General features: G+C 47.3%; 1 protein-coding gene across 1 annotated transcript; it reads right to left on the bottom strand.

Moving 5' to 3' along the window:
• Window positions 1–1,438: 1,438 nt before the first annotated feature.
• LOC136009459 (ly6/PLAUR domain-containing protein 2-like) lies at window positions 1,439–5,380 on the bottom strand. The gene is made up of 3 exons (XM_065669452.1): window positions 5,329–5,380; window positions 2,125–2,244; window positions 1,439–1,650 (listed from the first exon to the last, which is right to left on the bottom strand). Exons 1-3 carry the CDS (start codon window positions 5,378–5,380, stop codon window positions 1,439–1,441), a joined length of 384 nt encoding a protein of 127 aa, XP_065525524.1.
• Between the last annotated feature and the right edge of the window lie 9,209 nt (window positions 5,381–14,589).

Here is a 14,589-nt window from a genome sequence, read left to right as displayed (position 1 = left end):
TCCAGACCCCAGACTTGCAGAGGGCCCTCTGCTAAGGAATGCAACACCTTGTCAAAGCTATCTTGCAAACAGTTCTGAGACAGGCCTTGGAAAAGCAATTACCTCTATGCAATGAAGACAAAGTTCCCCCCTGCTTATTCCTTTGGTTTCCTGGCTGGTATCTCACAGAAGCAGAGTGGGAAATGGAATAAAAGCAGATTGGCTACAGAGGAAGTTGCAGGAATGGCATGAACACACAAGGATGGTGCATGGGGTGTACCCATGCTCCACTCTGCTGTTGTTTCTGCTCCACTGGATGAGTGCTGACAATAGGAACAGATCAAATGGCAAATTCCCTGGTTCTTCCCCGCTGGAGAGGGCTACAAGCTGGGCTCCTTTGTATGTGCTTCCACTCCCTCTGGTTTTACAACAGAGAGGGCATCAAAATCAATCTTACAATGGCTCCAAGGGAGAACAAGGCAAATCCTGGCTGGGACCCAGTAGCTCTGTTAACCACCGTGAATAAAACTGTTTGCTTTTTCTGGAGTTGAGGGTCTAGGATAATCATTGCTTTTCCTTTCTGTCCTTTCCTACTGTCCCTGCTGTGGAGGGATGGGGAAGGGGGCAGAGCAACAGAAGGAGTTGCTTGAAATGATCTGTAAAACATCTGGGAAGAGGAATCCATGAGCTCTGGTTGCAACCTGAGCTCAGGCGAAGGAATGCTGAGGGGGTTTGGCTCTCTAGAAATACACCCATCTCAATACATGAAGGCTGAGCCCTTCTGAACTCATTCCATAGCTTATTCTAGACAGAATTGAGTGCCAGCTGTCTGCAATTGAAAGCCACACTCTGCTTAGCAGGTAGTAAAGTAGGGACTAATATCCAGCTGCTGCTCTGACTCAGGAGGTGGCACCAAAAGTGGGAAGAAAATAAGCCAAGCTCCTGGTGGAAGATTTCAGGGGGTTTTGAGGGCTGTGCAGAAGGATTTAATAGAGGTACATAGGCACAGGTAGGGTGGAAGCTTGAGGAGACCTAGAAAAAAAGCGATGTCCGCATTCAGTTGCATACAGCCCCTGCTCCTGGTGAGCATCATGCCAGTACCCCAGTCATGATGGCACTGCCCAGTCCATCCTGCTACGTAGAGCTGCATCTCTTCATCCACTAACACTCCCCACAGAGGAAGTATGTAGAGGGAGATGTGGGTCCTGAGGAACAGAAGCAGGTAAAGATGAGGAAAACCTGCTTAGCACTGGAAACTGAAATCTGAGGGGTTTAGGTCCAGGTCCTCAAGCTTTTGGCTTGAACCCACTTGAATTCACAACACTGAAGATGGGTGAAGCCACACATCAGCAAAGGTTATTCCTATGGGTGAAGCCACAAGAAGGTTATTCCCAAGGCATCTAAAAGTTCAGCTTGGCAGAGAGAGGGTGTTTTGGCTGGAGCATGGGTACTTGTGGCATTACAGAGCACGCTGGAGGACTGTGCCAACAACCATGGCCATCAGCCCCAGCGCTGCAGAGCTGCGTCCCACCCCATTGCTGCTCCTGTTGTCGTCGGTGCAGAGGTCGGTGTAGCAGCATGACTTGGGTTTGTTCGCCCCTATCCCATTGTAGGAGACACATTCCTCCTCACAGTTTCTGGTCACGGTGATGTTGCCGAAAAAGGGGTAACCTGGAACAGGCAGATGGGATAAGAGACAGAAAGAAATGGTAAAGGAGGAGAATTAAAAGTAAGGTGTTTATAGATAAATAAAGGCAAATAAGGCACTGAGCTTCTCTAATCCATAGGTCCCCATAATCATCTTTGTAGGAATAGGTCTTCCACTTCTCCCTGCTGATTCCTTCTCTCCCTCCTGCTCCTTCCAAGTTTATTCCAGCACAGACAAGAGACACAAGTCCCTGTCCCTTTTGTTCAGGTGAGTTGTTCCTGCACAGGGTGCCCAGAGAAGCTGTGCCTGCCCCATCCCTGGCAGTGTTCAAGGCCAGCTTGGACACAGGGGCTTGGAGCAAGCTGCTCCAGTGTAAGGTGTCCCTGCCTGTGGTAGGGGCTGGAACTGGATGAGCTTTAAGGTCCCTTCTCACCGAGACCATTCCAGGATTCTATAATCTCTCCCCACGAGTGCTCACAGCAAGCGGTGAAACTTACCTGAGTCTACAGAGTGCAGCGTTGTTGTGCATACGATGGATTTTGGGGGGCAAAGGGTGACTGTTTTGCACTTAGCGATGTCCGTTGGTTCCTTGCACGTGTAACATCGTAAGGCCTGGGCTGCAAAGAGGAGCAGAATGGATCTGAGACGCGTGCAATGAGTCTACAGCTTCTCTCTATAGTGGGAACTATGTGATGGTCAGTGCTTCATCCCTCCCTTGACCAAGATGCAGTGGTCTCTGAAACTAACATCTGGAGGCAATGGCAAAGCTTTGATATGTCAGAGGGGAACGACCATACCCCAGTACCAAAGGTCGAGGATGATGTTGAAAGAGTTGAGCATGATCACTACCTTGAGGGCTCAGCAGCCCCAAAAGAAGGGGCTTAGAGGGATCTGTTGCATCCTCTTTAAGGAATGCTGTAACACAAAGCAAAACAACTCCTTCTGTTGAGAGCAGCATTCGCCAACACTGAAAGACTGGCAGTTCTCCCATCCCTCCACGCACAGGCACAGCTCCCTCATGCTTGTTTATAGGGATTTCTACAGAACTGAGTAACCAAGAGCAGAATTTCCATTTCAGAGCTGTCTCAGAGATCCAAAGGGCTGCATGTGGCCTAAATACCCCACTTTCATCAGGAGCTACTGCTGCTCTTTAAAAGAGGTGATGCTATAAAGCTCTTGCTGGTTGTCTGCTGACGGAGGAACACTTTTACATATGCAAGCATTGATCACAGCGGTTGCTCAGACTCCTCGGTATGAGCCCTCTCCACCCGCAGCCAGCAAATAGAGAGGGTTCATATCGTTTAGAGCCGTGCTGGTGTGGCTTGATGACAGAAACCAGCCTGGTTTGGTATTTGCTATCCTTGGTAGAAACCAGTACAGCTGCTGAAGAGCCACCCAAATGTGTCCACTGCCATCTATTGGTAAAATAGCAGAGAGACGATGTTTTCTTGTTCCCGTTCTGCGCCATCTGCTATTAGAAAGCAACCTCTGGGACTTTGTGATAAGGAGAAGCATTTCTGAAGGCAGGCGTTTGAACACTTGCCTTTAGAAAGAGTTTTCAGGGCATCTACTTATCTTAGTGCCTCCTTTAGAAAATTCACCTGTGAAATAGAGCCTACACGATACAAAGACTTCCTTAGCCCTCTTTGTAGGCACAGGAAGGACTTTTTAGGCAGTGGTGGTGTTCTTGTAAACTGGTGCAGTGGAGCTGTCCCTGTTTACCTGACCTGAGGACCTTGATAGATCCCTTCCAAATGACCATGAGAGGCTGTTTTATACATATAGAATATATATTGAATATATAAAAAATACAGAACTATATGTTTAACATATAGTGCTATATATATTTATGCAACATGTATTTGTAACATATATATGTATGTAACATATATTTTAACGTATATATTTATGTAATATGAATTTTAATGTGTAGTGGCCCCTGAGAGAGAAAACACATTGTCAGCCTGACAAGCACGTGGATGTTTGTGAGTGTGTAGGACTGGCCACCATATGGATGGATCAGTGCTTAAAGCATCTGAGAAACTGATCTGCAACTTTTGGGTTGAGCTGGTTCCCAAAAATCACCATTTTCATGGATGAGCAGGGCAGTGCCATGGGCTCTGGGGAGTTACTTCCAGTTAAAAGCAGGTTTAAGGAAGAATATAGTTTCACTGGCTCTGGATGGGGCACTCAGAAGACACTGGTTTTGTAGGAAGGTTGCAGTGGAAAAGCCCAAACCCACAAGGACCAGAACAGAAGAACTGATTATAGAAGACAGTGCTGTGTCTTGATCTGAGGCCAATAATTCACCATTCATCACTATCCAACAATGCCTTCTGGTCAGACATATTCCTCAGCTGGAAAAGCTGTGCCTAGACCAGCTGCCTCACATTGGATCATCCCAGGAAAGCCATTTCTGCATCCATCTCAACTCTAAAGCAATGGCTGGTGATGCCTCCCTGATTCCATAAAGCATTTTGAGACCTGCGGATGGATAAAGCATTTTGAGACCTGCTCTGTTAGTTCCCCAGTAATCCCATTAAAACCAGGAAGGGGTTAGAACCAGGTGAAAAAGAAACACATAATATGTAAAATACCTTGAAAAGTAAGAAAACACCAGCAAGTATTGAAATGTGGTTTTGATGAAGAGTTCAGCCAGCACTTGGGTTTGCTTTAGCGACAAGTGGAAAGAAGAATGAAGGTAGGAGGTCTAATAAAAGCAATGCAGCCTGAAGAAGACACCCAACACACTTCCATGCATAAAGACTTGCAGGGTGTATGCCTTTCAGCCTTCTTCCACTTGCAGCCCTCAGAGTGATATCCATAAAGCCATGCCTCTGGATGGTGGTGTTCAATGCTGCCTAGGCTACATTTCCTTTGAGATATTCCAGAGGCCCATGAAAGCAGCCTGAGGATCTCTGAGCTGTAGGTTAAAACCCACTGGGTTGGTGTCACCCCAAGTATGACTCTGCTCCAGCCCAAGGATGCAGTTGCAGTGGGTCACAAACAGATGGAGTAAGAACACAGCAATGACCAGTCCCTGTTGCCAGCTTGTTCAAGATCCAGACCCATCAGAGATCAAACCCAAACACACCCAGGGGAATTTCCAATCTCCACCTATATCCTATTGTCTAGAAATAAATCAAAACCTTGGAGCTGGCTGTTTAATGAACCTTTCCGATGTCCTTGGAGTTATTTCTCATACCTTCACCCGTATCTAGCCTCACCCTTTGGTTTTCAGCACTTCCAACACTCATCTGGGTTGTTTTAGGGATAGCAGGAGCTCAGGATGATCATATCTCATCCTGTCCCTGAGGCGACAGGTTGGCAGCTTAAGTAGAGGCTGTTGGTTCAAGTTCTTGCCCATGCTCATTCTGCCCTGTGCCCTGTGGCTGTCATTTACACCTTAGTCTTATAAAGCAGTGTGTTGGTCCCCTGCATCCCAGGGTATGGTGTTAGCAGGGTTGGGTGATGGGTGACCACTGACGTGTCCAAATGATGCGCACTGCTCTCAGTCAGGCATCACAGCTCTCCCACCAGGAATACATATCCCTTTTCCCCATTCACCCTCTCCATTGACCTTCTTAAATGTATAAAGGAGTTATTTCTCCTACCTTGGGGTTACCATTGATGCCTTTCCCCTCCCCTCCCCGGCATTTCCAAAGGGAGTCCCTGCATTACTGGAAATGCAGTTGTCTTACCCAACTCCATGTATGCCAGGCCAAGCAGGAGCCCAAACAGCAGTGTCTTCATGCTGAGAGCAGATCCGTGCAGTGAGGACAGTAAAGAAGAGCAGCTCCCAGGGAGCTTTATACGTTTTCCCACCCTCCGCTACCTGTTGGTCCTGTGGGCGGATTCCCTTGGGGTGACCAGGGGAGAGCTCAGCTCCAGTCTGGATTGGGATTTGTAGAGGAACAAGTTCCCCAAGGAGGTGACATCACCGCAGTGAGCAAACTCCTACCATACATCACCTCTTCTTCAGGTTTATATCCTGGGGCTGGTCCCATGGAAAAGGAAAAACACAGCTTGCACTGCAAGGCATGGCCCCATGCCAGGGCTTGGATGGGGAATGTGACAAGGTATGTTTGCTCCTTCAAGTCTGGCTCCATGAGCCAAGAGCTGGGTTGTGTTATGCATGTCGCACCGGGCAACAACAGTCAAGATGCAAGCGGCAGCAGGCTTGGGCTTCCACGTGTGTTGGCTCGGGAACATCCAAGCCTGTGCCACGGTTTCATGGGCTGGCAGGTGGGAAGCTGGCATGGCTGCTTTTGCCCAAAGCATGTCTCTTTTCCCTAATCCAGTACAATAACAAGCCCAACTTCTGGCTCCCAGGGAGTAAGTTAAGAGCTCAGCCCTGGTGCTGAGCTGCTGGGCATGGCAGTTACTGAAAGGCCAGTGGAGGTGAGCATGGAGATGGTGCTTCCAAGTATGGGATTTGGATGTGTTGTTTTGTTTCAGGTCCTGGGTCATGCTGGCAAAGCAGGATGCTGTGCCTTCTTCTGTAAAGCACTCTGCAGATGGGAAACAAACTGAACATGGAGAAATGGATCCATTTTCCCACCACAGTACATTCCTGATGGAAAATTTCACTTTATGTGTTTCAGGCTTAATAATTTATTTATATATTTTTAAAAATCTTATATTTGTGGAAGCAGCTTAAAAAGCTTGTAGTCAGGGAGGAATGCTTTGCTCCTCCCTTTCGACAGAGCCAGTGGCATGTTATATTTCATAGGAAAAGCTGATAGCCTTTTTGTTGGGTTTGTTGTGATCCAAGGTGGAAAAACCCCAGCATTATGCAATTTCCCATAAACCAGCTGAATAAGCCAAAGCAGAAAAGTTTGTGAATCACTGCAAAGCACTCGGGGACTTCAGGGATGGAGATGAGGTGAGTGCACAAGCTGATTCAGTGACTAGGGGCTTGCTTGTCACAGGCTCGTTGCGGCAATGCACGTGGGCATTGCTACCATTCCCAGCAGCCTATCCTTTATCCCAGTTTGGGAACAGGGCTCTTTTGGGAAGGAGCTGCTCCCTCAAATGTTCTCAGGAACTTGAGAAGCGTTGCTAATGACAATTTCCACAGTCAATGGATGACACAAAGCCAACTGAGCTGGAGAAGCTGGATTGGTACTGTGCCGTGGGAAAGGGAGGGAAAGACATGCACCCTAATGCTTGCTTAGCTGTGAGAGTGGAAACCGTAATTCATCTTTCTTTTATCTTGCTCTGCTGTCAGAAACCAGGCACATAAAGAAGAACAGTGCAAACATACCTCTCTGGGTATAGAGGGAAAACTGGGTTCTGTGGAAGCCAACAAGACCTGGTTACAGCCAGATCCTTTCTTGTAACTGGGCAGTTCAAGGCACATTTGAGCAATATCTTAACAGCGATGAGACTGGAAAACATCCAGTGTTTTAATTTCAAGGTGATTATGCCTCAATAGTTAAGCAGGGTTGGCACTCCAGTGTTCACAACACTGAAATGCTGTTTGGCAGATTGTGTGTAGCGTGCTGAAATGGAGATGTCCACACAGGCATGTTGTAATGGTTTTCCCGTACTTGAAAGGCATGGCATACTGAGAAATCCTTGGAATAAATCCGTGTGGTTGAAGGAATAGTGATATAAATAGGACACTAAATGAGTCTGACCACTGCTGGAGGCTGTCTACTGCTGCGGTGTCTGGACATGGGATGCATCACCTTGGTAGGACTGTTTGCCTCTGGCTAGTGCAAAGCCACTTAACTCTCTTTAATGTCTTGGAAATGTTTGAGATCTGGCAGAGCACCAGGAAACCACCGGAGCTGGGGTTGTTAAAGCTCCTTCAGGCTGGCTGAGATTGCAGGAGTGCCAGACTTCAGGGAGAAAGAAGTTGGTAGCGTGCCACTAAAAGTGTGGTGGAAAGGGAAGACCTACAGGTATTACTGATCTAAAGATAACTGGGAGCCTCCAGTGGGATGGAGCCCTGGAAACAAAACCAAACCCAAACACAAACAAACAGGGGTGATATCAGCTTGTGTGATGGGGTGTAAGGGAGGCTGTTAACAGGGTAATTATGGCAGTGATAATACCTTGGCCTGAAGACCTGGTGGTTTGTTACATTGCTTTTCTTGCCCCTGTCAAGAAAAAATGGAGTTCTGATGGAAAAAATAATGGAGAAGGAAACTAATGGGAAGACTGTCCAGAGGAGACAACGAGAATGATCAGGGACTGGAGCACCTCCCATACGGAGGCAGGCTGAGAGCACTGGGGCTGTTCAGCCTGGAGAAGAGAAGCTGCGTGGAGACCTCAGAGCAGCTTCCAGTGTCTGAAGGGGGCTACAAGGATGCTGGAGAAGGACTCTTCTTTAGGGACTGTAGCGATAGGACAAGGGGTGATGGGTTCAGACTGAAACAGGGAAAGTTTAGCTTGAAGATAAGGAAGTTCTTCCCTGTGAGGATGGTGAGTCATTGGAACAGGTTGCCTAGACAATGCTCCATCCCTGGCAGTGTTGAAGTCCAGGTTGGACAGAGCCTTGGGTGTTATGGTCTAGTGTGAGGTGTCCCTGCCCATGGCAGGAGTTTGGAACTGAATGATCTTAAGGTCCTTTCCAACCCAAACCATTATGTGATTCTATGACTGTGAGAACAGGATCTACCCAAAAGATGACACTGGAAAACACGCACTCTTTTCAGCTTGGCAGAAATACACTGCAACCACTAAAACCAGAGCCACAGAAGGAAAAGCTCTGTAGGATGAAAGATCACACTGGACTGAGCTAAGAGTAGCAAGAGTTAAATGAGACTGGCAGTCAGAGGTAGGGTCTTAAACACCAGGAAAAAAATGGGTTGCTTCTACAAACAAAGGCAGGGTAGAAAACCCACCTGCTTTAAGATAAATATGTGAAAGAACTGGTTTGATATAGCTGTTAGGACAGCCTTAGCTCGTAGGACTCAGGAGGACCTAAGTTCCTATTTGTCTTTATAAGCAGTGGAAGAAACTGAGCAAGATTTAGGACACAGTCTGACAGGAGACCTAAGGCTCTTCAGTTCAAATGTCATTTTAGGTCTGAAGATTTGAGACTACCAGTGAGGTGTGGTGTGAAGGGAGAAAGATTTGTGTGCCAAAGGCCTTTCTGAGTTTTCAGTGCTGTCAATCCAAAACAATCACCAGCCTTTCCCTGTGAAACTGACCTAATTTATAAGGCAACCTAGGTAGATATAATCTCTCTTTGCTTATCACATATGCAAAGAACAGCAGATGATGTAAATCCGGTGTTCACAGGCAAGAAGGTGATGTGCTTTATCACTATCTGATCAAACTTCCATTACAGTTAAGGTTTGTTTGAATGAAAAAGAAACCCAGATTTTGCAAAGCTGTCCTGTGACAGGGAGGGTACAGCAAGCTTTGATAAGCTCTTTCAGTGGTCAGTTATCAGCCATGCACAAAATTAGCCCTGTGTAAAATATTTCTCCTCTGATTTATACAGTGTCCTGGGTTCAGCAGCAGCAGTCATTTTTCTCCTTCTTAGTAGCTGGTGCAGTGCTGTGTGTTTGACTTTCAGCCTGGGAACAACGCTGATAACACCGATGGTTTTAGTTGTTGCTAAGTCATGTTTACTCTGACCAAGGACTTTCTGAGCCTCATGCTCTGCCAGGGATGAGGGGAAGCCGGGAGGAAACATAGACAGGACACCTGACCCAAACTGACCAAAGAGGTATTCCATACCACAGCACGTCATGCCCAGGATGTAGAACTGGGGGCAGTTACCCGGAAGGGCTAGATCACTGCAGGGGTTGGGCTGGGTATCAGTCGATGGGTGGTGAGCGGTTGTATTCTCTTCCCTTGCTATTTCCCTTATCATTATTATCATTGGTGGTAGCAGCAATGGTTTGTGTTATACCTTAGTTACTGGGCTGCTCTTATCTCAACCCATGGGAGTTACATTCCTTTGATTCTCTTCCCCATCCCTCTGGGAGCTGTGGGGGGCGGAAGGTGGGGGAGTGATTGAGTGAGACTGCGTGGCTGACTGAGTTTAAACCACGACATACAGCTTCTACAGCATTCTTGTTACACCCTGCTATGAAGCTTAACTGCTCACTGCTGCCATTTTCCTCTCCCCCATGGATGCATTTTGTCTAGGATACCTCTTTGATAGACTTTGGTGGGCTCTTTGACTCCTTCTCTGTCTTCAAGGGCTTTAATCCTTCCATTGACCTTTCTCTGGACCACCTCTGATTTACCATCTTCTATCATGCATTACCCAAGCCAGAACTGGATGTTTTGCAGCATCAGGCACTGCAGCTCCAGATGTAAGTAGAATGGACCCCTCTGTCATGAGATGAGCATCAAACAACTGTATTTAACAACATGGCCATGGCACCAATCTATGTGATGTCAATGTCTATCTTGGGAGCTACTTCACAGGATGGAGTCTGCTATCAGGTTTTCTATGGTGATGGCTGAAGTATAGGGAAATAGAGAGACTCCTGATAAATGTATTGAGCCAACTTGAGCTCAGTTCCTGTGGTACAGGGAGGGTTTCTTTTGCTGGGGATTTACCATCTTCTCTCCTGCATTACCCAGCCCAGAGCTAGATGTTGCCTTGCAGCATCAGGCACTCCAGCCCCAGATGTAAGTAGAACAGACCCTTGTCATGAAATGAGTATCAAACAACTGTGTTTAACAACATGGCCATGTAACACCATGAGTATTACAGCCATGTAATATCTGATGTCAATGTCTTCTATCTGATGTCAATGTCTTCCTCGGGAGCTGTTTCACAGGATGGAGTCTGGTATCAGGTTTCGTATGGTGATGGCTGGGGTATAGGGAAACAGACTACTGATAAATGTACTGAGCCAACTTGAGTTCAGTTCCTGTGATTCAGGGAGGGTTTTTTTCCTGAGGACCGTTTGGATGACTGTCTGTGAGCTCTGCCATCTTTGCCAGTGGCTCAGTAGTGGGAAACCATGCTGTCCATGACCATGGCTGCAGTGATGCTTGATGATGTGTTCAGCTAATCGAAGCTTCCACCTCTCATGGGTATGCACTAATAACAAGACTATAGGCTTGTCCGGGTGGAGCTGTTCTCCACCCTCCTGATGAAACTCTGCCACTGGGCAGAAAGGAATGCAGGTTTCATTAGGCTGGAGAAGGGTGAAAGTGTGAGCATGACTCAGTAGCACCATTTCCCTAGGAGCTCTTTAGGTCTTTCTTCCAGGGGTTGTTTGATGCAAAACACAAACATCTCCACTTTAGGGGAGTATCAAAGAGAAATCCAGAGTACAAGCGCCGACTCAGTCAATCTGTAAAGAGCTTTTACCCCTTTTTTTCCATGCTTGTGCTTCATTTTGGTGGTTTGCACACCCTGTCTTGAAGATGGGAGATGGGAAATGGAACCTCTCCAAGCAGAGAAGGAAATGGCGCTCACATCTCCCAAATTCTGGCTTAAGCACACTAAGCTCCAAGCTAAAAGCAGATGAAATTCTGCAGATGGGAAGAAATCTTCCTTCATTTTCAGACAAAGAAGTGAGTTATATTCAGTGCTCTGAGAGAAAAAAGGGAAGTCCAGTGACATGGACTTTACATCTGCAGGTTCCTCTTCTTCTAATGGCAGAGTTGAGGACAATCCCTTCAGGTATCACCTCTCCAGATGTTTGGTGAGCCCTGGAAATGTATGTCCCTCAAGCATTTGCAGAAGACATGCAATATGTCCAACATGTGGTTCTGGACTGCATCCCAGAGGGATGGATATTCATACGTCAGGCATGGCAGGGGTCCTTTAACCTGTATCAGTCCTACCATGGTCTTGAGGACTGCTTAGGGTGTGTAGCATTTGGCATGGTTCCTTGTCCTGTAATAGCCTGAACCCACTGGATCTAGATGATCTTAAGTTCCTTTCCAACCCTAACTACTCTATGTTTCTATGATTCCATGATCTGTCATAGGCAATGCTCAGGTACATTCTGAAGCATAGCATGGGTCAAGGATGTTTCCAATAAAGACATCCTGGTTGGAGAGAAAAGTAAGTTCAGTTATGCAGGCGTGAGTTGTGACAGTTGTCATCAGGATCAGAGAATGGAGCCTGGTGCCTTTTAAAGGGCAGTGTAGACATAGCCTGGATGTATCCTCAGATGAAAGCCTCTTGCACCTGAAAGTAGGAAGATTTAGATCCAAGACTAAAGGGTGCTGGGAGTATTCATGGGGTTGCTGTTGTCTGTGAGTCTCCAGTGTCTTGGTCCACACTTTGATCAGCTGATGGCACTGTCAGTCTCTAAGTAACCTTCTGCAGTAGTGCAGAAGTGGATAACATGCAAAGACCAGCCAGTTATGGGGCCTGGTACTTCCCTCCCCTTAACAGGGAGATATTCCCTCCTTATCAACTAGGCTCTGGTTGTGCAGAGGACAAGAGAAAGAAAATGGAGTTCTCCACATTAACTTCAGCTATCACTTACCTCTGTGAAAATCAGGGACTGTAACTGAATCTGTGACTGACTTTGTCAACCCTACAATGTCATCAGCAGTGCCTTTGGAGTGATAGCTGTGTCAGGAAGCCTATTCCTCATGCTGCTGCTTCATGTCCCATGTTAACAGCAATGTCCGTCACCATATACAGACCTGGAGCACTTACCATGATCTAATCTGAATATCTGAAGGGGGATTACAAGGACGTTGGAGAGGGACTCTACATCAGGGGCTGGAGCAATAGGACAAGGGGTGATGGGTTCAGGCTGAAACAGGGTAAATTCAGGTTAGATATAAGGAAGAAGTTTGTCTCTGTGAAGGTACTGAGGCCCTGCACAGGGCACCCATGCAGTGAATGCTCCATCCTTGGTAGTGTTCAAGGCCAGGTAGGACAGAGCCTTGGGTGACATGGTCTAGTGTGAGGAGTTCCTTGCCCATGGCAGGGGGTTGGAACTGAATGATCTTAAGGTCCTTTCCAACCCAAACCATGCTCATATTGTACGATTCTACAGATCTGAATAGTAAATCTTTTAAATAACAAAAACACCACATGGTGCATGTTGCCATGAGTATCCAGTGCAATAAAAGGTGCATGACAAAGAAGCCAATCCCCATCACTAGGATCTATGTGGCCAAGGCTTAAACTTGTGGGAACACAGACTAACAGAGTATACAGAAGACAATAATGTGAAAATGTGCAGAACCACAAACAGTGTGAAGCAGGACACAAAACCCCAAGTGGGAGTCGTCTGCCTTAAGTACAGCCTTTCTTCTATAACATAGATATCTCCTGGGTGAATCATCATATGTCTTTGTTTTCGCAGTCAGGCGGACATACATGCACAATTCATCAGAGCTGCTTTAGACAAGAGACTCATTAAAAAATGAATGGCAATGTGGATTATCTGTATCCCTTCACTGGCTTTGAAAGGCCACCTCTCGAAGGTGACCTACCCTTCACCTTTCAAAGGTGCGGGCTAGGTTACCTGAAGGCATCTCCATGGTAAGTGTGTGTATTATGTCATAGAATCACAGAATCAAAGAATGGTTTGGGTTGGAAGGGATTTTTAAGTTCATCCATGGACAGGGACACCTTCCACTAGAGCAGGGTGCTCCAAGCCTTGTCCAACTTGGCCTTGAACACTACTGAGGATGGGGCAGCCACAACTTCTCTGGGCACCCTGTGCCAGCGCCTCAGCACCCTCACAGGGAAGAACTTCCTAATATCCAATCTAAATCTACCTTCTTTCAGTTTAAAGCCTGTCACTAAATGCCCTTGCGAAAAATCCACCTTCAGGTTTCTTGTAGCTCCTTTAGGCACTGGAGCAGCTCTAAGGTCTCCCCTTAGAATCATAGAATGGTTTGGGTTCGAAAGGACCTTAAGATCATCCAGTTCCAACCCCTGCTGTGAGCAGGGACACCTCACACTAAACCATGCCACCCAGCGCTTTGTCCAGCCTGGCCTTGAACACTGCCAGGGATGGAGCACTCACAGCCACCCTGGGCAACCCATTCCAGTGCCTCACCACCCTAACAGTAAAGAATTTCCTCCTTATCTCCAATCTAAACTTCCCCTGTTCAAGTTTTAACCCATTACCCCTTGTCCTGTCACTACAGTCCCTGATGAAGAGTCCACCCCCAGCATCCCTATAGGCCCCCTCCAGATACTGGAAGCTGCTCTGAGGTCTCCCGTTAAGGAGCCTTCTCTTCTCCAGGCTGCCCCAGCCCAGCTCTCTCAGCCTGGCTCCAGAGCAGAGCTGCTCCAGCCCTCGCAGCATCTCCATGGCCTCCTCTGCACTCTCTCCAACAGCTCCACGTCCCTCTTGTGCTGTTGCCCCAGAGCTGGATCAGGACTGCAGGGGGGTCTCCCCTTCACACAGCAGAGGTGCAGGATCCCCTCCCTGAGCTGCTGCTCACGCTCTGGGGGTGCAGCCCAGAACACGGGGGGGTTCTGGGCTCAAGTGCACACTGAAGATGGGTCATGAGGAGCTTCTCCTCACTAAACACCCCAAACTATTCTTAGTGCTGCTCTCAATCCCTTCACCATGCAGTCTGTATGTGTGCTTGGCATTGCCCTGATCCACTTGCAGGGGCAATAATCTCACAGTCCCACATTCTAGAACTCTTGTCTATCAGCTAACAATATTCATACCCACCCATGTCCTCAGAGGCTGATCTGTTCTCAGAAACTGAAGATGCTTTGAGGGCAGCAGCATCCGAAACAAGTGCAGCTCAGCAGAGGTGTCCAGGCCATTGCTATGACCTGTCAACATAATCCTGAGTGTAACATCAAAGACATCTGAAATGAGCTGCTCTTCTGAGACCTTCTTCTCCATGTTAAACTCTTATTCCTAGGTGAGTCCCAAGAATCACAGAATCACAGAATCCCAAGGGTTGGAAGGGACCTAAAAAGATCATCTAGTCCAACCCCCCTGCAAGAGCAGGGTAACCTACAGTACATCACACAGGAACTTGTCCAGGCGGGCCTTGAATATCTCCAGTGTAGGAGACTCCACAACCCCCCT

Source organism: Lathamus discolor, chromosome 2 (genome assembly GCF_037157495.1).
Source record: "Lathamus discolor isolate bLatDis1 chromosome 2, bLatDis1.hap1, whole genome shotgun sequence".
NCBI lineage: Eukaryota > Metazoa > Chordata > Aves > Psittaciformes > Psittacidae > Lathamus > Lathamus discolor.
The sequence above is the reverse complement of the archived record's forward strand: the minus strand, read 5'-3'. Positions and strand labels throughout refer to the sequence as shown.